General features: G+C 43.5%; 1 protein-coding gene across 1 annotated transcript; it reads left to right on the top strand.

Annotated features, from left to right (window-relative positions):
• The first annotated feature begins 5,261 nt into the window (after positions 1–5,261).
• On the top strand, positions 5,262–26,414 carry LOC106598808 (phosphatidylinositol 4,5-bisphosphate 3-kinase catalytic subunit alpha isoform). Its single transcript, XM_014189813.3, has 21 exons — positions 5,262–5,523; positions 6,440–6,850; positions 7,045–7,254; positions 7,714–7,964; positions 8,385–8,630; positions 12,270–12,355; positions 12,702–12,807; positions 13,253–13,405; positions 13,756–13,890; positions 14,256–14,380; positions 14,604–14,685; positions 14,904–15,068; positions 17,878–17,981; positions 18,651–18,822; positions 19,064–19,170; positions 19,359–19,480; positions 19,813–19,891; positions 20,668–20,838; positions 21,203–21,320; positions 21,968–22,119; positions 22,408–26,414. The coding sequence occupies exons 2-21, from the start codon at positions 6,499–6,501 to the stop codon at positions 22,676–22,678; spliced, it is 3,207 nt and encodes a 1,068-aa protein (XP_014045288.1). The 5' UTR covers positions 5,262–5,523; positions 6,440–6,498; the 3' UTR covers positions 22,679–26,414.
• The last annotated feature ends 320 nt before the right edge of the window (positions 26,415–26,734 follow it).

Here is a 26,734-nt window from a genome sequence, read left to right as displayed (position 1 = left end):
GGCTATTGAGTCTGCTGATTAGAATGCGGTGATTGACAGAGTCGAAAGCCTTGGCCAGGTCGATGAAGACGGCTGCACAGTTCCTCTCTTTTATCGATGGCGGTTATGATATCGTTTAGGACCTTGAGTGTGGCTGAGGTGCACCCATGACCAGCTTGGAAACCAGATTGCATTGTGGAGATGGTATGGTGGGATTCTAAATGGTTGGTGATCTGTTTGTTAACTTGGCTTTCGAAGATTTTAGAAAGGCAGGGCAGGATGGATATAGGTCTATAACAGTTTGGGTCTAGAGTGTCTCTCCCTTTGAAGAGGGGGATGACCGCAGCAGCTTTCCAATCTTTGGGGATCTCAGACAATACGAAAGAGAGTTTGAACAGGCTAGTAATAGGGGTTGCAACAATTTCGGCGGATAATTTTAGAAAGAGGGTCCAGATTGTCTAGCCCAGCTGATTTGTAGGGATCCAGATTTTGTAGCTCTTTCAGAAGTCTGGATTTTGGTGAAGAAGAAGTGGGAGGGGGGGGGGGGGGGGGGGGGGCTTGGGCAAGTTGCTGCAGGGGGTGCTGAGCTGTTGGCTGGGGTAGGGGTAGCCAGGTGGAAAGTAAAGCACATCTAGCCGCTCGAGAGCACCCTTACCTGCTGATCTATAAATTACATCTCCATAATGCAAAATGGCGGCTGAAGAAATGGCAGCAGTTTTACGGGTGCCCAACCAATTGTGCTATTATGTGGTTTTTTCGTCATTATTTGTAACTTATTTTGCACATAATGTTTCTGCAACTGTATCTTATGGCAAAAAATAGCTTCTGGATATCACCTTGGATTAGACAACTATTTTTTTCTTACACCAGCAGGACGCACAGGACATTCTCTGAACACCCAACAAGGCCAACATCCCAGTTGTTTTCAAGAGGAAGAGACGCAGGTACAGAGGACACAGAGCGGGGTGCCTCGTAAGGATCCGCAGAAGGCGAGTGGGAAAGCTGTCGTTACCGTCAATATTACTCGCCAACGGAATAAATCATTGGACAATAAACTAGACGAAGTACGATCACTCCGGTACCAACTGGACATCAAAAACTGTAATATCTTATGTTTCATGGAATCATGGCTGAATGATGACATGGACATTCCACTAGCGGGATATACACTGCACCGGCAAGATAGAACAGCACACTCCGGTAAGACGAGGTGGGCGGTCTGTGCATATTTGTAAACAACAGCCGTTGAACGAAATCTAAGGAACTCTCTAGATCTTGCTTGCCTGATGTAGAGTATCTTGTGATAAATTGCAGACCACACTATCTGCCTAGAGAGTTTTCAGCTATACTTTTCATGACTGTTTATTTACCACCACAGACGGATGCTGGCACTAAGATCGCACTCAGACAGCTGTATAAGGAAATAAGCAAACAGGAAACCGCTCATGCAGAGGCGGCGCTCCTAGAGGCTGGAGACTTTAATGCAGGGACACTTAAATCAGTTCTACCTAATTTCTATCAACATGTTAAACAACAACAGTTATAAATCACCTGTACTCCACACACAGAGACGTGTACAAAGCTCTCCTTCGTCCTCCATTTGGTAAATCCGACAACAATTCTATCCTCCTGATTCCTGCTTACAAGCAAAAATTAAAGCAGGAAGCACCAGTGACTCGGTCTATAAAAAAGTGGTCAGATGAAGCAGATGCTAAACTACAGAAATGTTTTGCTATCACAGACTGGAACATGTTTCGAGACTCTTTCAATGGCATTGAGGAGTACACCACATCAGTCACTGGCTTTATCAATAAGTGCATCGAGGACGTCGTCCCCACAGTGACTGTACGGACATACCCCAACCAGAAGCCATGGATTACAGGCAACATTCGTACTGAGCTAAAGGGTAGAGCTGCCACTTTCAAGGTGCGGGACTCTAACCCGGAAGCTTATAAGAAATCATGCTATGCCCTCTGACGAACCATCAAACAGGCAAAAAGTCAATACAGGGCGAAGATTGAATCGTACTACACCGGCTACGACGCTCGTCTTATGTGGCAAGGCTTGCAAACTATTACAGACTACAAAGGGAAGCACAGCCGCGAGCTGCCCAGTGACACAAGCCTACCAGACAAGCTAAATCACTTCTATGCTCGCTTCGAGGCAAGCAACACTGAGGCATGCATGAGAGCATCAGCTGTTCTGGACGACTGTGTGATCACGCTCTCCATAGCCGACGTGAGTAAGACCTTTAAACAGGTCAACATTCACAAGGCTGCGGGGCCAGACGGATTACCAGGACATGTGGTCCGGGCATGTGCTGACCTACTGGCAGGTGTCTTCACTGACATTTTCAACATGTCCCTGATTGAGTCTGTAATACCAACATGTTTCAAGCAGACCACCATAGTCCCTGTGCCCAAGAACACAAAGGCAACCTGCCTAAATGACTACAGACCGATAGCACTCATATCCGTAGCCATGAAATGCTTTGAAAGGCTGGTAATGGCTCACATCAACACCATTATCCCAGAAACCCTTGACCCACTCCAATTTGCATACCGCACAAACAGATCATGCAATCTCTATTGCACGCCACACTGGCCTTTCTCACCTGAACAAAAGGAACACCTATGTGAGAATGCTATTCATTGACTACAGCTCAGCGTTCAACACCATAGTACCCTCAAAGCTCATCACTAAGCTAAGGATCCTGGGACTAAACACCTCCCTCTGCAACTGGATCCTGGACTTCTGACGGGCCGCCCCCCAGGTGGTGAGGTTAGGTTGCAACACATCTGCCACGCTGATCCTCAACACTGGAGCCCCCCAGGGGTGCGTGCTCAGTCCCCTCCCGTACTCCCTGTTCATCCACGACTGCATGGCCAGGCACGACTCCAACACCATCATTAAGTTTGCAGACGACACAACAGTGGTAGGCCTGATCACCGACAACGACGAGACAGCCTATAGGGAGGAGGTCAGAGACCTGGCCGTGTGGTGCCAGAATAACAACCTATCCCTCAACGTAACCAAGACTAAGGAGATAATCGTGGACTACAGGAAAAGGAGGACCGAGCACGCCCCCATTCTCCTCGACGGGGCTGTAGTGGAGCAGGTTGGGAGCTTTAAGTTCCTTGGTGTCCACATCACCAACAAACTAGAATGGTCCAAACACACCAAGACAGTCGTGAAAAGGGCACGACAAAGCCTATTCCCCCTCAGGAAACTAAAACGATTTGGCATGGGTCCTCAGATCCTCAAAAGGTTCTACAGCTGCAACATCGAGAGCATCCTGACTGGTTGCATCACTGCCTGGTACGGCAATTGCTCTGCCTTTGATCGCAAGGCACTACAGAGGGAGTGTGTACGGCCCAGTACATCACTGGGGCTAAGCTGCCTGCCATCCAGGACCTCTACACCAGGCGGTGTCAGAGGAAAGCCCTAGAAATTGTCAAACACCACAGCCACCCCAGTCATAGACTGTTCTCTCTACTACCGCATGGCAAGCAGTACCGGAGTGCCAAGTCTAGGACAAAAATGCTTCTCAGCAGTTTTTACGCCCAAGTCATAAGACTCCTGAACAGGTAGTCAAATGGTTACCCGGACTATTTGCATTGTGTGCCCCCTCCCCCCAACACCTCTTTTACACTGCTGCTACTCTCTGTTTATCATATATGCATAGTCACTTTAACTATACATTCATGTACATACTACCTCAATTGGCCCGACTAACCGGTGCCTGTATATAGCCACGCTACTGTTATAGCCTCGCAACTGTATATAGCCTCACTACTGCTATTTTTCACTGTCTTTTTACTGTTGTTTTTATTTCTTTTTTGCACTGTTGGTTAGAGCCTGTAAGTTAGCATTGTACTGTAAGGTCTACACCTGTTGTATTCGGCGCACGTGACAAATAATCTTTGATTTGATTTGATTTAATCTAGCAGGGGTAGGATAGTCATCTGAATCAGGGTTAGTTTGGCAGCTGGGGTGAAGGGGAGCGATTACGATAGAGGAAATCAAGTCTAGATTTAATTTTAGCCTGGAGCTTTGATATGTACTGAGAGAAGGACAGTGTACCGTCTTGACTACCTCAAGCTCTAAAGCCTCAGAGGTAGAAATCACACCTGTGGGGAGAGGGGCATTCTTCTTACCAAACCACATGACCTTTGTTTTTGAGATGTTCAGAACAAGGTTACCGGCAGAGAAAGTTTGTTGGACATTAAGAAATCTTTGTTGTAGAGCGTTTAACACAAAATCCCGGGAGGGGCCAGCTGAGTATAAGACTGTAAAATCTGCATATAAATGGATGAGAGAGCTTCCTACAGCCTGAGCTATGTTGTTGATGTAAATTGAGAAGAGCGTGGGGCCTAGGCTCGAGCCTTGGGGTACTCCCTTGATGAAAGGCAGTGGCTGAGACAGCAGATGTTCTGACTTTATACACTGCACTCTTTGAGAGAGGTAGTTAGCAAACCAGGCCAAAGACCCCTTAGAGACACCAATACTCCTTAGCCGGCCCACAAGAATGGAATGGTCTACCGTATCAAAAGCTTGGATATAGTAATGGATATCATCTGTACTGCAGGAATGGAACGTAAGTTGCAGAAAATTGAAGTTGTGGTGGCAGCTGCAGAGGTATTTGGGTGTATGAGATTTGACCTCAAAAGAGTTACAGGGTGTGTTGAGTGGTGGTGTCCTGTTCTTTCAGGCTGTTGGCCTGAGGTTGGGTTAGATATATTAAAATAGTGGAGTTGGGTGGTGGGTTTTTAGTGAGTGTACGGTTAGATGGTAGGGTATTTGTTGATTTATTCGTATTTTTTAAATGTAAAAATAATAACAATTCAAGCAAAGTATAAGGGACGTATACTCCAGTCTAGTAGGTGGCCGTAATGCAACATTTATTGGATGCTAACCGCCATTAAACCTCATAGAAGAAATCGTAATGGCTCTGGTGGGCTGTAGGTCAGGGTTTTGTTCAAGTCCAGCATTAAAACATTCAATTCAAACCATCAGTGGAACCCACCCCTGGTCCTCCCTAATAGCAATCCCTGGTCACCATCTCCAGTTGTCTACCCCTGGCCAACTATTAAATGCATTTTTACTTGAATTGTGTTGCCATGCTGTCAGAATTGAACAATTTTATTTCAAGAGTGTGTTTTTTCTTACACGTTTAAACAGTATGTCAAATGTATAAAATGCTATTGGTGAAATGGAATACAGTGTTTGAATAGAACGACAGAGAACATTCTATGCATCATGCCTTCGAGGTCAAAGCCCGATGCCACGGGGGCCTATGTATGGGGCGGTACTAACGAGAAGCCAGGCAGCTAGCTTTGGCTAAACGAACACTAGCGGCTTGTGAGCCATCAAAATGCAGTATTTTTCGCTATTGGGCTGGACATCACACCATGGAATGTAATGAACTTATTCCTTGGGAAAACTATATATTATAGCCAACGACGTCTTTGTTGAGAAATCGGACTGCCCTGAGACTTGGATGGAGGTGCAAGCAAGCGCTACGACTGAGGAGGTGTAGAACGGGTACGAATTGGGTTTGTTTAGCTAACGTTAGCTAGCTATTATCGGGAGAAAGTTGCCTGTTATGAGTGAAAACAGGGCGTTACTTGCGCGAGACAATAACCAAACTGTTGTTTGTCTACAGATGCCAGGTATTTAATCATAAAAGAGAAAAGGTGTCAAAATACATATCAAATAAATATATACTTTTCAACGAGACAACAGTACGGCATAGTTGCATAATAAGGCATTGGACAATTAGCTAGGCTAGCTAAGTCGGCACAAACAACTAGCTAATGGCTAGCGGTTTGTCAGCTAATATTAGCAAACTTGCTAGGTAGTAGCACCGGTGTTTTAGCTAGCTAGGTTAAGTGTTTAAGCTAACTCTGTAACTAGACGCATTCTAGCAAGGAAAAAGAAAATAACAATTGCCGGTTAGTTCTTGACCTTTTGCCATCCCAATACACCCATATTTGGCTGAATTAATATGTTGCCAAATTAGCTAAACAACTAGCTAACTAGTTACTTTATTAGCAAGCTAGCTAACCAGCTAGCTACTGTCTTCAAATTCCATTGGCATTGCTTGTTGTGACACAGCTTGTTCATTAGCTAGCTAATGATTACAGTGATTGAGCTGTCAACCTCTCCACTTAGCTACTAAACTACCTATTGTTGTGTGAAATATTTTCTTCGAGCAACATATGTCCTTTTTCATGCTTGAGCTGCCCCCATGCATTTAACGTTACATTTTCTGGGACAATGAACAATTTGAGTTCATAATTTTATAATGTACTGTAAGCAACCGCCTGATTATAATGTGATAGTTATTCGTTTTTTGCACTTCCACTGTCATTCAATATATTTAGCTAGCAGTATGGATATTTTTGTTAAACAGGTCACTGCATCTTATGGAATTGTCCCACTCTCTCTCTCTGTCCAGTTGGTCGACTTGTCTCATCCTAATTATTAGCATAGTGAGGAGCAGCCGACCTGACCACCATGCCTCCCAGACCGTCTTCTGGGGAACTATGGGGCATGCACTTGATGCCCCCGAGCATCCAGGTGGACTGCCTTCTCCCAAATGGGATGATTCTGACATTGGTGTGCACACGTGAGGCAACACTCATCTCGGTCAAACACGAACTCTTCAAAGAGGCCAGGAAGTATCCTCTCCACCACCTCCTACAGGAGGAGACCTCCTACATCTTTGTCAGCGTTACCCAAGAGGCTGAGCGAGAGGAGTTCTACGATGAGACAAGGAGACTGTGCGACCTCAGGCTTTTTCAGGCCTTCCTGAAAGTCATCGAACCAGTGGGCAACCGAGAGGAGAAAATACTCAACCGAGAAATTGGTATGTATGTCTCTCGTGTTCTTTATACTTGGTCACTGACGTCACATAGACGCTTTCTTTGAGTTTAGTGTGACATCTGGCTGTTTTCAAATACAGCACTCAAATTTCATTAATGAACACTGAGTGTGATTAAGCTTGATACAATGTATCTTGAAGCTATAGGAGTACATGAAATGTTATTTTTCTTTGTACAGGTTTTGCAATAGGAATGCCTATATGCGAGTTTGACCTGGTCAAGGACTCGGAAGTGCAGGACTTTAGAAGAAACATATTGAATGTCTGCAAGGAGTCTGTGGACCTCCGAGACACTAATGGACCCATCAGTAGAGCATTGTACGTCTACCCTCCCAATGTAGAGTCGTCAGTAGAACTGCCCAAGCACATCTTCAATAAGCTTGACAAAGGTAGGAAATGGGAGACAGTGACACATAAAGGCGGTTTTGGTCTGGGAAAGGCAAAATGTCCCAGCCACGTACAGCCTAATATTCTATAAACAGACACTGTTGTAAACATTGACAGAATCACCATCCACTTGTTTTAAATATGTTTTTGTGATTTTAATCAATTAAAATAAAATGGAATTTGTCACATGCGCCGAATACAACAGGTGTAGACCTAACCGTGAAATGCTTGCTTACAAGCCCTTTACCAACAATGCAGTTCAACAAATGGAGTTAAGAAAATATTTACTAAATAAACTAAAGTATAAATATTTTTTAAGTAATACAATCAGACACGGTGTGACATTTCTGATTGGATGGTGGAAGACTTGAACATTTACCTCGCTTACCTTTGCCATGTTACTGTAATAACACATTTATTCAGGACCCTGGGACTGACCTCCGTATTCTTTTCTCCCCCAGGTCAAATCATAGTGGTCATCTGGGTCATCGTGTCGCCGAGCAACGACAAGCAGAAGTACACCCTGAAGATCAATCACGACTGCGTGCCGGAGCATGTGATCGCAGAGGCCATCCGCAAGAAGACACGTAGCATGCTGCTGTCCCACGAGCAGCTCAAGATGTGTGTGCAGGAGTATCAGGGAAAGTACATCCTCAAGGTGTGCGGCTGTGACGAGTACCTGCTGGAGAAGTACCCCCTTAGCCAGTACAAGGTAAACACAGACCCACACACATTGCTCTCACGCGTTCTCCTCATCTTGAATAGGAATACAATTAAACATCTGTTGTAGTTCGACTCTTGCCGGTGTGTTTTTAAATATAATAAATAAATATGATACCAAATAAATAATTCCCAAATGCTGCTTTTTATGGCAACAGTCTGATCTGAAATGTTGGCATTTGAGAGGAAAAAAAGAAGAAACAAGTAACACTTTTACAAGCGTACTCTGTTAGGACATTCTTCCTTTGAGTCCTGTCTGAAGCCTTTTACAATGACTGGCCAATGACTAGCTAGCAATGTTACACAGGTAAAAGCAGATGCGAAAAACATAGGTAGCCAGTTGTTGCATGTTCAGTTACCTCTGGCTTGGTGTAGTGTCTAATGTCCTTATGTCGATGCCTTTCCTTTCCAGTACGTGAGGAGTTGCATCATGCTGGGGCGCATGCCCAACCTCATGCTAATGGCCAAGGATAGCCTTTACTCCCAGCTGCCCATCGACACCTTTACCATGCCCTCGTACGCCCGACGCATTTCCACGGCAACGCCCTATATGAACGGCGAGACGGCCACCAAGTCCCTGTGGACCATCAACGGCACGCTGAGGATCAGGATACTGTGCGCAACCTATGTCAATGTAAACATCAGGGACATTGACAAGGTACTGTACTTGAGGATTTTTGGGTTGTGTTCAGTGGAGCATATCGTAATGAAATGTTTTGCAACTGATAACGAATACCTGTGTTTAGGGCTGTGGCGGTCATGCCATATTTGTCAGCTGGTTATTGTCATGCAAAAGACTGCCGGTCTCACGGTAATTGACCGTTAATTAACAAACACGTTTAGCATCTCCAGGCTCCATGCATACAAGCCTCTGATTCCTGCCTTTGGAACATCTACATTTTTTAAAAGTCTAATAAATCCATTGATTATACACCAACACAATAAATGCATTTATTTATTTTAGGCAGGTCTAAAGAAACATGATATGAAGAACATGTATTTCAGAAGAACATAATATGAGTTGGCCTACTGTATGTTATCTGGATATGCGCCATGTCATAGGCTGTAGGCTTGTTAGCATACAAGATATGCTTAAGTCCTGTGACATTATTTTATAATAAGCAAGAAAATAATTCCCCCCCCCCAAAAAAAATTGGTGCTCTGTTCTTTGCCTCACGCTGTTCTCTCAAGTGATCATATTTTCACCCATCAATTTAATCTTTACTAATATGTGAAATTAGTTTCAATTTAGATTGCCACATAATCAAATGGGCAGGGGATTTAAAAAAAAAAATCCATATGCACTGGAAAAGGGCATTTTCCCACCGGTACATTTTTCACTCAAGTTGGGTAGGCTACTCCGGTCATTTCGCTGTGCCACAGGTGATATTGTGCCCAAACTCTGTATGCCATAGGCTCTCCAACCCTGTTCCTGCAGTTACCCAGTGCTTAGTTTGAGTCTCTGCGCATTGGAGAAAGGAATGAAGGAGGGGGGGAGGAGACAAACGCAGTGGTTAGATATTCTGTAGCTGAAGATATTGTCAGCCTATTAATTATATACAAAATAAAAAAGCCCTCTTACTAGGCTATTCAAAATCTAAAACAAATTCACTATAATTGTAGGCTAAATCTCAATTTGAGTTATTTAGGCTAGACCAATTATGTTCCGAAGAGATCTTAAATAACTATGTTGGGGTATCTTTACTGTGTGTGACTGTTTTTCTGCCATGTGTAATATGCGGTAGACTATGTATTATATAACAGCACAATCATTACTTTAATTCAGTTATTTTTGGGGGGCTTGGGCTCATATTTACTCATTTCATATGTAAATACTGTATTCTATTCTACTGTATTTTAGTCAATCGAATTGTATTTGTCACATGTGCCGAATACAACAGGTGTAGCCCTTACCGTGAAATGCTTACTTACAAGACCTTAACCAACAATGCAGTTCAAGAAAGAGTAAGAAAATATTTACTAAATAAACTAAAGTAACATTTTTCTTTTTAAGTAACACAAGAAAATTACATAACAACAACGAGGCTATATACGGGGGGGGGTCAATGTACAGTAAATAGTCTGGGTAGCCATTTGATTAATTGTTCAGCAGTCTTATGGCTTGGGGGTAGAAGCTGTTAAGGCGCCTTTTGGTCCTTCACTGGGCTCTGGTACCGCTTGCCGTGCGGTAGCAGAGAGAACAGTCTATGACTTGGGTGACTGGAGTCTTTGACAATTTTTTGGGCCTTCCTCTGACACCGCCTATTATATAGGTCCTGGATGGCAGGAAGCTTGGCCCTAGTTATGTACTGGGCTGTACGCACTGCCCTCCGTTGCGCCTTACGGTCAGATGCCGAGCAGTTGCCATACCAGGCGGTGATGCAACCAGTCAGGATGCGCTCGATGGTGCAGCTGTAGAACTTCTTCAGGATCTGGGGACCCATGCCAAATCTTTTCAGTCTCCGGAAGGGGAAAAGGTGTTGTTGTGCCCTCTTCACAACTGTCTTGGTGTGTTTGGACCATTCTAGTTTGTTGGTGAGGTGGACACCAAGGAACTTGAAATTCTCGACCCGTTCCACTTCAGCCCCATCAATGTTAACGGGGGCCTGTTCGGCCCTCCTTTTCCTGTAGTCCACGATCAGCTCCTTTGTCTTGCTCACATTGAGGGAGAGGTTCTTGTCCTGGCACCACACTGCCCGGTCTCTCACCTCCCGATAGCCTACCTCATCGTTGTCTGTTATCAGCCCGACCACTCTTGTGTCGTCAGCATACTTAATGATGGTGTTGGAGTTGTGCTTGGCCATGCAGTCGTGGGTAAACAGGGAGTACAGGAGGGGACTAAGCACGCACCCCTGAGGGGCCCAGGTGTTTAGGATCAGCGTGGCAGATGTGTTGTTGCCTACCTTTACCACTTGGGGGCGACCCGTCAGGAAGTCCAGGATCCAGTTGCAGAGGGAGGTGTTTAGTCCAGGGTCTTTAACTTAGTGATGAGCTTTGTGGGCACTATGGTGTTGAATGCTGAGCTATAGTCAATGAACAGCATTCTCATAGGTGTTCCTTTTGTCCAGGTGGGAAAGGGCAGTGGGGAGAGCGATTGAGATTGCGTCATCTATGGATCTGTTGGGGCGGTGTGCGAATTGAAGTGGGTCTAGGCTTTCCGGCATGATGGCGTTGATGTGAGCCATGGCCAGCCTTTCAAAGCACTTCATGGCTACCGACGTGAGTGCTACGGGGCGGTAATCATTTAGGCAGGTTACCTTCACTTTCTTGGGCACAGGGACTATGGTGGTCTGTTTGAAACATGTAGGTATAACAGACTCGGTTAGGGAGAGGTTGAAAATGTCAGTGAAGACACTTGCTTTGAGTGCATGTCCTGATAATCCGTCTGGCCCCGCGGCTTTGGGAATGTTGGCTACGGAGAGCGTGATCACACAGTCGTCCGGAACTGCTAGTGCTCGCATGCATGCTTCAGTGTTGCTTGCCTCGAAGCAAGCATAAAAGGCATTTAGCTCGTCTGGTAGGCTCGCTTCACTGGGCAGCTCGCGGCTGGGTTTCCCTTTTGTAGTCTATAATATTTTTCAAGCATTGCCACATCCGAAGAGCGTCACAGCCAGTGTAGTGGGATTCAATCTTAGTGCTTTATTGATGCTTTGCCTGTTTGATGGCTCGTCTGAGGGCATAGCAGGATTTCTTATAAGCATCTGGATTAGTGTCCTGCTCCAGGAATATGTTACGGGATTCATCCAATGGCATTGAGGAGTATACCACCTCAGTCACCGGCTTCATCAATAAAGTGCATCAACAACGTTGTCCCCACAGTGACCGTACATACATTTCCCAACCAGAAGCCATGGATTACAGGCAACATCCGCACCGAGCTAAAGGTCTTATTCCTGTCTGTGCTAGCACTCCGACATTGCTCGTCCTAATATTTATTTTACTTTTAGATTTGTGTGTATTGTTCTGAATTGTTAGATATTACTGCACTGTTGGAGCATTTTGATACACCCGCAATAACATCTGCTAAATATGTGTCTGTGACCATACAATTTGATTTGATATATAGCCATATGAACAAGTTCAGGCAGTACCCCTTTACAAAAGGTTTTCTCCCCACTGAACACGATCCTGTTGTCAGTTCTGTTGTACATGTCAGTGCAGGTCCTCGTGAAGAAGAGGAACAACATTTAGATGTAATATCTGAATAGATCCGGTTTGGGCCCTAATGTCCTGGATGTCAGTTTCTGTATCAAAGGCATCTATGTAAATTATTGATGTGTCCCTGCTATTGATCTAGATCTATGTCCGGACTGGGATCTACCACGGTGGGGAGCAGCTGTGTGACAATGTGAACACTCAGCGCGTGCCATGCTCAAATCCCAGGTGTGCCATCCAGCGTCATAATAAACTGTGCTTTCTTAATGAAGTACTTGCTAAATCACATACTGCAGGTCTTTACAGTGAGACCATTTTTACTCGCATATGCGCCCAAGTATTTTGCTGTGCGACCTGGATTTTTAATTTAGGAGCACCAGTGTGCCTAGAAAAAGGTAGAATCATACATTTTATTACCTCATATTTTGCATTGTGCTCCTAAATGTCTTTCGGTGTGCCTTTTTATTTTTGAACTTAGGCTCACGTGCTCCTTGTAAAATAGCGAAGCCTGTTGTTAGCTTCATAAGTATGTTTATTTGATTGATTGGTGAAATGTTCTTGTTGTCCATCCCAGGTGGAATGAGTGGCTGAACTACGACATGTACATTCCAGACATCCCACGTGCCGCCCGCCTCTGTCTGTCCATCTGCTCTGTGAAAGGGAGGAAGGGGGCTAAAGAGGTGAGCTCTCCCTCCTGCCTACCAGTGCCAGGAACTTAGTTTGACCAAACCAAAAGTAACTTTTTTCCCCTGTCAGAAACTGTCAGAGGTCTCAAACTCAAAATACCAGAGGGCCTATGTCAGGGGGGGCCAATGTCGGTCTTAGTGTTATCATGGGGGGGCTATAGCGAAGCAGCTTTTGGGCCTGATGTGGTCCTCGGGCCGCCAGTTTGAGACTCCTGTTGCAGATGGATACGGAAAGAAATACATTAGCAGTACATTTCCTGGCTTTAACCAATCCTGCTGTTGTCTTTGTGCAACCATCGCCTTCAATTTTATCCTTCCATTGCTTGGAATGCTGTATCCTTTAACAAAATAATTTAACTATTTACATTAACCACGATTCCAATCCAACTCCATACGTTTGACTACAATACAATACAATGTTGCTCTATTGTTGCTGCAGGAGCACTGTCCGCTAGCCTGGGGCAACATCAACCTGTTTGACTACACCCACACTCTAGTGGCCGGGAAGATGGCCCTCAACCTGTGGCCTGTGCCCCATGGCCTGGAAGACCTGCTCAATGCCATCGGAGTCACTGGCTCCAATCCAAACAAGGTCGGAGGTGTTAGCTAGCTCGACTACACACACACACACACGCAGAGACCGATGCAAAGACACACTTTCTCAAAGACACTCAGCTAGAGTGGCGAACGATAAGCCGCACACACACATCTACACACACCTACAGAGACAAAGTTACACACACCAACACGACCCTAAATCCATTCACATACAGCTTGAGCGGCTAGCAATAATCCTCCCCTCTAGCTGTCTAAGCCTCTTATCTCCCTTATTAATGACTAATTGACGCGCCACCTAACCCCTCAATAGGACACCATGGTTCTCTTCAGGCAATTTTGAATGACCCCTTGTGACCTTTTCATTATATTACTATGGGCCCACAGGAAACCCCTTGCTTGGAGCTGGAGTTTGATCACTTCAGTAACCCGGTCAAGTTCCCCGACATGCCGGCCATCGAGGAGCACGCCAACTGTAACATATCCCGGGAGCTGGGCTTCAACTACTGCCACACCGGTTTGGTAATTCCCAAGTGTTTGTGTTTCTAAGTCAATATTAACATTGTACGTTAATCTTTTATGTTGATTTAATGCTGTTGACAAGTTGGGTGTACTAGAGACGTCACTAGAAGTCAAACACAACCTGAGACGTCTGTGGTTTCATATTTCATTCATAGTGTCTCTCCCTGAGGCATGTTCATTAGGCGCGAAACAGGAAGAAAAAAATCATTTGGAAAGAGGGAGGGTACTACCTGAGTGTGTCCAATAAGAACACAGATTTTAGTTTTCTGTTGCAAAACGTTGCACAATGGAGTGTTTATTGAACACAACCCTGTTTCCCACCTGTATTGTCGTTTAATAAGCAGCATTAATGGTCTCTGTTGCAGAGTAACAGACTGGCGAGGGACAACCCCCTGACGGACAGTGACAACGAACAGCTGCGCTTGGTGTGTAACAGAGACCCACTGTCTGAAATCACTGAGCAGGAGAAGGACTTCCTGTGGAGGCACAGGTAACATGCAGTGTGTGTGTGTACATACAGTGGGTATGCTTCGTCAGCAAATGCATATTTGTTATGAAAAACTTGTAAACAAAACCCTTGCAAGATCTATCTAACATTTCTTACCTGAAATAGTTTGGTTACCTGCTCAAGCTACTCAACGAGCTCTTCTACTAACAGGCCCAGTGTGTGATGTTAGGAGAGGAAACTAATGCACTGTTCTCTCCTCCTGTAGACATTACTGCGGCACTATCCCAGAGATACTTCCCAAGATTCTCCTGGCAGTGAAATGGAACTCCAGAGATGAGGTTGCACAGGTAAACAGTCTCACATTTCAACTGCTGACACTTGTCTTTTTTATAGCCTAGCATAGCATGGGCTATTTGCTGCATATTCATTTTAATTGATTTGACTCATTTAGCCATTTGGTTCCATTTCTGAGACGGTCATGTCAGTAAAAAAAAGTTTTTTTAAATTTCCTCGAACTTTTCATTTTATTTTAGGCATGCATTTTTATATTTGTTCTTTGTCCCAGATGTATTGCCTTCTGAAGGACTGGCCAGCCATAAAGCCAGAACAAGCCATGGAGTTGCTGGACTGCAACTTCCCCGATCCCATGATTCGAGACTTTGCCGTGAAGTGCCTTGAGAAATACTTAACAGACGACAGACTCTCTCAATACCTCATCCAGCTGGTCCAGGTACAGTAATAAATACACTAGCGTTCCAAAGTTTGGGAACACTTAAAAATGTCTTTGTTTTTGAAAGAAAAGCACATTTTCTGTCCATTAAAATAACATCAAATTGATCAGAAATACAGTGTAGACATTGTTAATGTTGTAAATGACTATTGTAGCTGGAAACGGCAGATTTTTAATGGAATATCTACATAGGCGTACAGAGGTCCATTATCAGCAACCAACACTCCTGTGTTCCAATGGCATGTTGTGTTAGCTAATCCAAGTTTATAATTTTAAAAGGCTAATTTATCATTAGAAAACCCTTTTGCAATTATGTTAGCACAGCTGAAAACTGTTGTGCTGATTTAAAGAAGCCTTCTTTAGACTAGATGAGTGTCTGGAGCATCAGCATTTGTGGATTCGATTACAGGCTCAAAATGGCTAGAAACAAAGACCTTTCTTCTGAAACTCGTCAGTCTATCTTGTTTTTCTTTGCAGAGTTGCAAAGAAAAATCCATATCTCAGACTGGCCAATAAAAAGAAAAGATTAAGATGGGCAAAAGAACACAAACACTGGACAGAGCAACTCTGCCTAGAAGGCCAGCATCTCGGAATCGCCTCTTCACTGTTGACGTTGAGACTGGTGTTTTGTGGGTACTATTTAATGAAGCTGCCATTTGAGAACTTGTGAGGCGTCTGTTTCTCAAACTAGTCACTCTAATGTACTTGTCCTCTTGCTCAGTTGTGCACCGGGGCCTCCCACTCTTCTTTCTATTCTGGTTAGAGCCAGTTTCCTCTGTTCTGTGAAGGGAGTAGTACACAGCGTTGTACCAGATCTTCAGTTTCTTGGCAATTTTCTTGCATGGAATAGCCTTCATTTCTCAGAACAAGAATAGACTGACGAGTTTCAGAAGAAAGGTCTTTGTTTCTGGCCATTTTGAGCCTGTAATGGAACCCACAAATGCTGATGCTCCTGATACTCAACTAGTCTAAAGAAGGCCAGTTTTATTGCTTCTTTAATGACCACAACAGTTTTCAGCTGTGTTAACATAATTGCAAAAGGGTTTTCTAATGATCATTTAGCCATTTAAAATGATAAACTTGGATTAGCTAACACAACGTGCCATTGGAACACAGGAGTGATGGTTGCTGATAATGGGCCTCTGTACGACTATGTAGATATTCCATAAAAAATATGCCGTTTCCAGCTACAATAGTAATTTACAATATTAACAATGTCTACACTGTATTTCTGATCAATTTGATGTTATTTTAAATGGACACAAAATGTGCTTTTCTTTCAAAAACAAGGACATTTCTAAGTGACCCCTTAACTTTTGAACGGTAGTGTACCTACCAGACAGACTCTCTGAATACCTCGTCCAGCTGGTCTAGGTACAGTAATACGACCCACTCATAGTCTGTGTTGTGTAGAGACAGAATGACCACACAGAAACCACATACTATTTTTAAAATGTTCTTTGACTCAACATGAATGCCACTGCCATCTTGATAGTTGGGGTTTTGACACCATCTGACAATGTTTAAATAATTAACACTACGTAATGACAGAATTCAATATGACCCCTTTAGGCTAACTGCTTTATTTTACATGGTGGCTTTATTCCGTCTGATCTCTTTCTGTGGTTTGCTAAAGTAATCCTTTTTGCTTTACAGTGTATTCAGACCCCTTGACTTTTTCTACTTTTTGTTACGTTATAGACTTATTCTAAAATGGATGAAATTGATGAAGGAAAAAACAATCTACACACACTACCCCATAATGACAAAGCAAAAACAGACATTTTTTTAATTTATGCTAATTTGTAAAAAAATAAAAACCCGATATACCTTATTTACATAAGTATTCAGACTCTTTGCTATGAGACTTGAAATTGAGCTCAGGTGCATCCTGTTTCCATAATCCTTGAGATGTTTCTACAACTTGATTGGAGGCCATCTGTGGTAAATTCAATTCCTTAGACATGATTTGGAAAGGCACACACCTGTCTATATAAGGTCCCACAGATGACAGTGCATGTCGGAGTAAAAACCAAACCATGAGGTCGAAGGAATTGTCCGTAGAGCTCTGAGACAGGATTGTGTCAAGGCACAAACCTGACTTTCAATCCACATAAATCAAATCACATTTTATTTGTCACATGCGCTGAATACAACAGGTAAAAAGACCTTACCATGAAATGTTTACTTACAAGCCCTTAACTCTAATTTCTTGAACTGCATTGTTGATTAAGAAAATATTTACAAAATAAACTAAAGTAAAAAATCAAGTAACACAATAATGAGGCTATATACAGGGGGTACCAGTACCGAGTCAATGTGCGTGGGTACTGGTTAGTTTTGGTAATTTGTACATGTAGGTAGAGTTAAAGTGACTATGCATAGATAGTTAACAAAGAGTTGCAGCAGTGTAAAATTGCAGCAGTGTAAAAACAAGGGGGGGGGGGGTCAATGCAAATAGTCTGGGTGGACATTTGATCCCCTACATGGACATTCTTCTTGCTCGTATCTCATTTAGGCTACACTGGTTTCCAGTTAAGATTTTACATCTATCAGCTCCTACAGAGAGGTAATGAACTCAACAGTTTAATGAATTGGACAAGTCGCTCCTAATTTTAGGCTCCTGCTATTAAGGAGAAGAACACGAAGGGTGAAATCGACTATTCACCTCAAATATTTAATACATTTTAGAACAAGGCTGTAATGTAACAAAATGTGAAAAAAAGTCAAGGGGTCTGAATACTTTACGAATGCACTGTATGTGGGTGTGTGTTGTAAACGTGCCCTGTTTTTATTTTCTGGCCATCAGGTTCTTAAGTACGAACAGTACCTCGATAACCCGCTGGCCCGCTTCCTGCTGAAGAAGGCTTTGACCAATCAGCGGATAGGACATTTCTTCTTTTGGCATCTAAAGTGAGTTTGTTTTCCGGTTGTTTCCACAGTGTGTATTATGGATGGCTTGATGTTGCCACAGGCAGCTGGAATGCCATTCTGCTGGTATAATACATCTTTCTTCAAGGTCCTCTAAAAAGCTTAATTTGTGCAAATCAGGGTTTACATAAAGAAAAGCTGACCAAGGGCAATTCGCCAGATCAAGTTACACATTTATTTTCACTGTGTGTTCATGCATTTATTTGTGTAATCACAAGACGTGTTTTGGAAATGTTTTTGCATACATTTCTATGGGTCATGCAGTTTGAGAAGTCTTGCTTCTACATTTTGTATGAGGGTGCACAATCAGGGCGATATATGATTAAATCTCATATGATGGTATTTGACATTGATATATCTTGAAGGTCAAGACTATGCTGTATTTGAACTTTATAAATCCATACTGTGCAGTTTTATCAGTTGGGCTGTATCTATCTGTTAAATGAAGTCTAAATGAATTAACTAAGCCTTGTTTTTTTCACCATACTAAGATTATTGAATGAAAATGCGACTAAAATATATTTTTATTATTATCTACTTATTAATGGGTGCAAAACAATTTATATTGGATATTTGGAGTAGCATATCGTAGAAGAGGTCTGCTGCTGAACTGTAGTTCACAATCACATAAGTTATTGTCTCTGCCTCCAGGTCGGAGATGCACAACAAGACTGTGAGCCAGCGGTTTGGCCTGCTGCTGGAGTCCTACTGCCGGGCCTGTGGCATGTACCTCAAGCACCTGAGCAGACAGGTGGAGGCCATGGAGAAACTCATCAACCTTACCGACCTCCTCAAGCAGGAGAAGAAGGACGAGGCCCAGAAGGTCAATTTACGCTGTGGTCAAGGCCCTTCCACTCCATTTCACTCCCTAACATGGAAGCCTCAAGAGATGACCACGTTTTTCTTATCCTCAATACAACACAAAAGAACAACACACAATCGTACAACAAACTAGAGATACTAAGCAAAACGAGTGGAACTGCTCTACAAGCCAACAGGCCCAAATGGTCTTCACGACTATGGACTCCTTGCAGTAAAGTGACGATCTCTCTCTCTGCCCTCAGGTTCAGATGAAGTTCCTGGTGGAGCAGATGAAACGGCCTGACTACATGGATGCCCTACAGAGCTTCACCTCTCCACTCAACCCAGCGCACCAGCTGGGAAACCTCCGGTACATACGCTTTTTCAATCCAGAAAGCGCAGTAGACATGACCACAAACGTCCACATATTTCCCCGGAATGTTTGAACAAAGAAACCAAGAAATGTGTCCTGTGAAATTGAGGGTTAATGACAGGTCAAGTGTTTTCTTAACGTTATTCTCAGCGCCTCCGTGTTGATACAATGTTTATCTGTTTCAGCTTGGAAGAGTGCCGGATGATGTCATCGGCCAAGCGGCCCCTGTGGCTCAATTGGGAGAACCCTGACATGATGTCAGAGCTGCTCTTCCAGAGCAACGAGATCATCTTTAAAAACGGAGATGGTATGTCTCACTAATGCATATCGAATCACTCAACCCCCTTGACTCACTAGACGATAAACATGCTTACAGGATTCCATTTTACATGCATGTCCCCAAACTCACTTTGGATTGCCCTGGCACCGATTCAACTATTCAGCGTTGATCATTAAGCTTTGATAATTTGAATCAGCTGTGTAGTGTTAGGGCAAAAATCAAAACGTGCACCCCTTGGGGTCCCCAGGACCGAGTTTGGGAAACGCTGCATTTTAAAGTGTGATCAAAGCTTGGACTGTTCATCATCTTGCTATTGCACTCTTCCCCCCCCCCCCCCCCCCCCGTCCCGTCTCCTTCAGATCTGAGGCAGGACATGCTGACTTTGCAGATCATTAGAATAATGGAGAACATCTGGCAGAACCAGGGCCTTGATCTCAGGTACTGTCTCTTTGTAGCCGCTCAGCAGCAGCATGCATGAATAGTCTATTTCACCCTTCGTGTTCTTCTCCTTAATAGCAGGAGCCTAAAATTAGGAGCGACTTGTCCAATTCATTAACTTGTTGAGTTCATTACCTCTCCGTAGGAGCTGATAGATGTAAACTCTTAACTGGAAACCTATGTAGCCTAAAGGAGATACGAGCAGGAATCTCATTTATGTCCATGTAGGTGGATTGAAAGTCAGGTCGTTTTCTTATTGGTCTATTAACTAATTTATCACAGGCAGGCCAAAACTCCATCCTGCCAAAACAGGCTGACATTTCAGGCTGTCTTTTCAAACAGCTCTTACACTAAAAGGGCATTATTATAATTTTCACAATTCCACAGTATTATTCCAACCTCATAAGTTGGAATTCCATGACATAGACTGACCAGGTGAAAACTATGATCCCTTATTGATGTCACTTGTTGAATCCTCTTCAGTCAGTGTAGATGAAGGAGAGGTTAAAGAAGGAGTTTTAGGCCTGTGTCGATGGCTGGATAGACGGAGGCATAGATGTGTTGGACTGTAGTATTTTGAGGGATTTATAGACCCATCCAATCTTTTCCATGATCATATTTTGTAAGTTACTTTTCTTAAATTGTTTGTAAATATTGTATATTTTTGTTGGAATTGGGAATTTGTATGATTGTGTGCAGGGCTTCTTGGTCTCAAATGGGATTTCCTGTTTTAAATCAATTGAAATATATCCTATTGCTTCCTCTGTGTCATTCAGGATGCTGCCGTACGGTTGCCTGTCCATCGGCGACTGCGTGGGCCTGATAGAGGTGGTGAGAAACTCCCACACCATCATGCAGATCCAGTGTAAAGGAGGCCTGAAGGGGGCGCTGCAGTTCAACAGCCACACGCTGCACCAGTGGCTCAAGGACAAGAACAGGGGGGAGATGTGAGTGATGCCTGGGCTAGGTTCCAATAGCCACACTTGAACACTACATAGAATGCATGCCCAGTAGGCCTACGTAGCTTCGTTCTTCTACATTGCTTCATTCTAAGCAATCCTAATTAATTCTAAATGATACTATTGTAATGGATAGAGATTTGGTGAGACATTTCATAGTTCCAAGCAGAGAAACTATTTGGAACAGTCCGTTGCTTATGGGGGGACAACATATCAAGTTTATTCTCCACAGGGCAAGGTTTCCTGGAATTCCTTAGGAGTGGATTGTACTGTGTTTGGTATTCCTATTATTACAACTTCCTCTTCAGTTAAATGCCATTGACTCACGGAAAACCCATTAAACTGTGTCCAGGTACGACCAGGCCATTGACTTGTTCACACGGTCATGTGCGGGCTACTGCGTAGCCACCTTCATCCTGGGGATCGGTGACAGACACAACAGCAACATCATGGTCAAAGATGATGGACAGGTACTTCACAGACTAACGGCCCTGCTACACTATAGCCGTCAGCCGTTGAGGAAATGCTTCCTTCTAAATCAATGAAAGCTGCTTCACTGCCCACACTACGTCACGTCCAATGGCAGGATCCAAGCTCAAGAATCTGAGGTTCAATTCTTGACGCACGCGTTCATTCTATTTTGTGAATTTAAATAAAGTACATTTTGGTTGCATATGGCCTCGACTATACACCACTGGTTATTTTACTATAGATTTATGATGCCAATAAGCTACTATGTTCACAATGTAAACAAAACAACTTGTGTAATTACAGGGTCATTTAGAACTACCACTAGCAACAATGTAATGAGTACTTGAGAAAAACTGGTCCTAAGCTATTGTACTAACACATAATTGATGACTGTGGTGCAGTAGGGGAGAATAGAGTAAAGATGCTCCTCCGCTCTCAAAACAACACGCTCTATGTAGCAGGTAGAACTGGTTGGAAGATTCCTGGAATAAGCCGGAAACTCGGGAATCCTCCAACCAGGATTTCTGAAAAAACGGTTGAAGTTTGGGAAAGTTACCAGATTTTTGCAACCCTACACACTACTCTTTTCTCTTGACGTTCCTTGGTTATAGGTTAAATTAAAAATCTATATATTTTCTCCTTGCAGCTATTCCACATAGACTTTGGCCATTTCCTGGATCACAAGAAGAAGAAATTTGGCTACAAGCGAGAGCGGGTGCCCTTCGTCTTGACACAGGACTTCTTAATCGTCATCAGTAAAGGAACCCAGGAGTGCACCAAAACCAGGGAGTTTGAGAGGTACAGTTTCACTATTTTGTGTTATGTTAGCTTTCCTATAAGTGAATATTAGGTGTTAGGTTCACTACCCTAAAGGGCAAGGTACGTGTTTGAATATATGATGCGGTACCCTTTTGACTTCCTTTGCTTTAAATGGATGTGTACATGTCATTGTGTTACAGAATGATATCATTACTCCAACCGGTAATACAATGCAACTTTATTTATCTCACACACACATCTAACCCAGCTAGGTTCAACATTTCCCAGACTAATTGTCCCTCACCGTTGTCCTTCCATTCCCACCAGGTTCCAGGAGATGTGCTACAAGGCCTACCTGGCCATCCGGCAGCACGCCAACCTCTTCATCAACCTGTTTTCCATGATGCTGGGCTCGGGGATGCCCGAACTGCAGTCCTTCGACGACATCGCTTACATCCGCAAGACCCTGGCGTTGGACAAGACTGAGCAGGAGGCCCTGGACTACTTTATGAAGCAGATGAATGACGCCCACCACGGCGGCTGGACCACCAAGATGGACTGGATCTTCCACACAATCCGCCAGCACGCCATGAACTGAGAGGGGCCATCTGCCCGGAGAGTAGCAGCAACGCAGAGAGGACAAGGGCGGATCTCTACACCATCCGCCTGGACTGTGTGTCAACGGAGAGACTAGAGGGCATCTCTACACCGTGGACTGTGTGTCAACGGAGAGACTAGAGCGGATCTCTACACCATCCGCCTGGACTGTGTGTCAACGGAGAGACTAGAGCGGATCTCTACACCGTCCGCCAGTTTAGCACGCCATGAGCTGAGATGGCAGAGCGGACAACGCTAGCGTCCACGGATGGAGCTATGAATGGATAGAGCCATTGGATGAATAGAATGAATTGAGAGGCTAGAACGGATCGCTAGATCATCTGCTAACTTCTGAGCTCTGAGGGAAATGCACATCTGCATACCATCCACTAGGAGGCGCCAAAAGTGGATATTAGGGATGCATCGATAGGGAAATTACGGGCTGATGCGATAATCATATTTACTGGACATTATCTTTCTCATATTGGTATGGCAATATGGCCACAGTTTTCTCTTTGTAAAATTAAGGGAACAACTACGATTGTAAACAACCGTTTTGCAAAGGTTATGTCATTTTTAAGATGAAGCGATCTATTGTATTATCTACCGATATGATGGCCGTTTTTTTTTTCTTCTCCCTATATCAAAGCCTGCCCAGGGTCATGTCCTGCTAACACACCAGGATACCGTGAAGACCTGCCCAGGGTCATGTCCTGCTAACACACCAGGATACCGTGAAGACCTGCCCAGGGTCATGTCCTGCTAACACACCAGGATACCGTGAAGACCTGCCCAGGGTCATGTCCTGCTAACACACCAGGACACCGTGAAGACCTGCCCAGGGTCATGTCCTGCTAACACACCAGGACACCGTGAAGACCTGCCCAGGGTCATGTCCTGCTAACACACCAGGATACCGTGAAGACCTGCCCAGGGTCATGTCCTGCTAACACACCAGGACACCGTGAAGACCTGCCCAGGGTCATGTCCTGCTAACACACCAGGATACCGTGAAGACCTGCCCAGGGTCATGTCCTGCTAACACACCAGGATACCGTGAAGACCTGCCCAGGGTCATGTCCTGCTAACACACCAGGATACCGTGAAGACCTGCCCAGGGTCATGTCCTGCTAACACACCAGGATACCGTGAAGACCTGCCCAGGGTCATGTCCTGCTAACACACCAGGATACCGTGAAGACCTGCCCAGGGTCATGTCCTGCTAACACACCAGGATACCGTGAAGACCTGCCCAGGGTCATGTCCTGCTAACACACCAGGATACCGTGAAGACCTGCCCAGGGTCATGTCCTGCTAACACACCAGGATACCGTGAAGACCTGCCCAGGGTCATGTCCTGCTAACACACCAGGATACCGTGAAGATCTGCCCAGGGCACGCAACAGAAAATGGTTTGATACGGAAAACAAAAACATAATTCTTATTGGACAAATCTTGGCAGTCTCTTTCTCTTTCAATCATGTTTTCTTCCTCTTGGTGCCCATTGAACACGACCCAGAATACCACCAGCATTGTTAATTCCCAGTGATGGATGGTTGACAGACACTAGGATGTCCTTTTCATCGTCTGCTGTCAACTCTAAGACTAGCGAACAGAACTCTGACAAATCGTGTTTGATCTCAATTGACGATCACACATCTTGTGTGTCCCCAGATGGAAACGGTCATGTTTCGTCATCTCAAAGTTTGAGATTTTGTACAGAAGTATCCCGATGGTCTTGTATGCATACATTATTCCTTTTTAGTCTTCATTTTCTACTGAGCCAAAGTACTATATAGAGAGATAGAGATATATATATATATATATATATAGAGATATATATATATATATATATATCTCCTACTACATCTGACTTATCAGTCTTACCATGAGTCACTACTATTCCAATCCCTGTGTATCTCCTTTGTAGCACTGATCTCTACAGTATTTGTTTGTTTGTCTATCAGTATTATGATGCGTGTGCAGCGTTCTGGCGTAAAATGGCTGCCGTCCAGCACCCAGTTGGATGCAACACAGAAGTTTACGATGACCGACACAAAATAACTGTAAATTCATTGAATTCATCCTCTTCATTTTGTTGTTTTTTCAGGTTGTATTTTTAAAGGGAAATGGGGGGCAAAATGGATGTGCAATGTTATAGTTCTGTTACACTATGCAATTTGTGATCTTTATGTACTGTACTGCAAAGTAGAGTCGATGGGAGGATCTAATCATATACACAGCATTAAAGGTGTCTATTAACTGTACAGACAAGACAGTACACAGAAGACGAATGCACAATTATGCACTGACAGTATCGCCGATTTCTTCCCTGACAGGATGACTCTGGAAGAACTGTAAAAAAAAAAAAAAAGAGCCTCTTGTACCCTGCCTTTCACTTTAGTTTTTTTCTTTTTCAGATCTAACCGTCGATTCTAGAAAGCGTTTGGAACCACCGTAGATTCTAGAAAGCGTTTGGAACCACCGTAGATTCTAGAAAGCGTTTGGAACCACCGTAGATTCTAGAAAGCGTTTGGAACCACCGTAGATTCTAGAAAGCGTTTGGAACCACCGTAGATTCTAGAAAGCGTTTGGAACCACCGTAGATTTTAGAAAGCGTTTGGAACCACCGTAGATTTTTTTGGGGTGAATTGGAATTTGCTTCGTCCTATATTTTCAGAATACAACTATGTATAGATTTGACCCTATTCCAGACTTCCCCAGCATTCTATGTCATATGAACTCCCTATTCAGTAAAGTTGTTAAAGATCAATAAAATAAAAGTGTAACAGGTGAATTTGTGGTTTTGCCTTCCCTGACAACTGCCCTTTTTTAAGTGTGGATTCTGCAGTTCTCTCACTGCATAAAGATACTTTTATTAGTCAGTTGTTTGCTGGTTTTTACCAAATGACATGGTGTGTGTTTCTGTGCAGGTTAGATGGTTGGGCAGGTCCCATTCAAAACAAGACAACTACAATAACCATATTACAAACAATATGCAAGCGCTATCATAGAACATTTTTCCTTTTAATTATCGTTGTGTTTAAATGTCATCCTTTTCTTTTCATTGTTAATGCATGAGGTCCCTGAAGATCTTTGTTCAACCAAGTGTTGTTTACTTCAAGTTCATGTTTAAACGACATTTTGTTACTTGTGAGGTACAATGTCGTCACACCATGAAGATAAGCAATACTATCCTGGGGCCAGGGATAAATGTCTGTCCCCCATGAACTATATGTGTGTAAATTGCTTTCCTTGAGTAACTACAGAGGTAATATATTTTTGTATTCTAAATGTAGACTAACTCAAAATATAATCACTAAACAAAAAGAAAGGTGGAATTATGCATAGTACATCGTTTCACACCCCACTAGACAGCTTGTAGTTATTGAAATATGAGACACTAGTGATGAAGGACAACATGAGTTTGGTAAGGAGAAGAATGTATGGAGTGGAGTTTCACTGAAGGTCTGCTGTTCTGGCTATGAGTACAGTGTAAAAGCACAACGATGAAAAGCTATCCTGCATGTTTTCAAATCCACTATTCATAAGTTATCTATTCATCCCTGTAAATATCGTTTGACCTGTACTATGCACTCATTTTTCTTTCATACTAATTCATGTACCATGTCTGGATAGAACCCTGTATTCATTCACTCATTGTACTGTTTGCTAAAAAAACATTTTTTTCTCTATCCCCAGATATTTTGAGAACCAATAAATGTCATTTCTAATGATCCATTTCTTGCCTCATTTTATCATTAATCTCATAATTAAAAAGAAAAATATATTTAAAAAAAACAAAATGAATCCTAAATTGTTTCAATTTGATACATTTAGTATCAGTAAGATCTAGCCTCGTCCCCAGGCTAACTGCTACCCCATATGGACAAAGTACCTGCTATGAGTAACCAGACCAGGAAAAATGTTCCTTCAAGTCAGCAAATTCAGACATGCAGTAGGAGTTCCTATAGTCCTAGTGCATGAAACTAACATTCCAGGAGATTGTTGGTAACGTAATCATCCTCTTTTCCATTTCACACTACATCAGCCCATT

This window comes from Salmo salar, chromosome 03 (genome assembly GCF_965601325.2).
Source record: "Salmo salar chromosome 03, fSalSal1, whole genome shotgun sequence".
NCBI lineage: Eukaryota > Metazoa > Chordata > Actinopteri > Salmoniformes > Salmonidae > Salmo > Salmo salar.
This window is presented reverse-complemented; position numbering and strand designations above follow the sequence as displayed.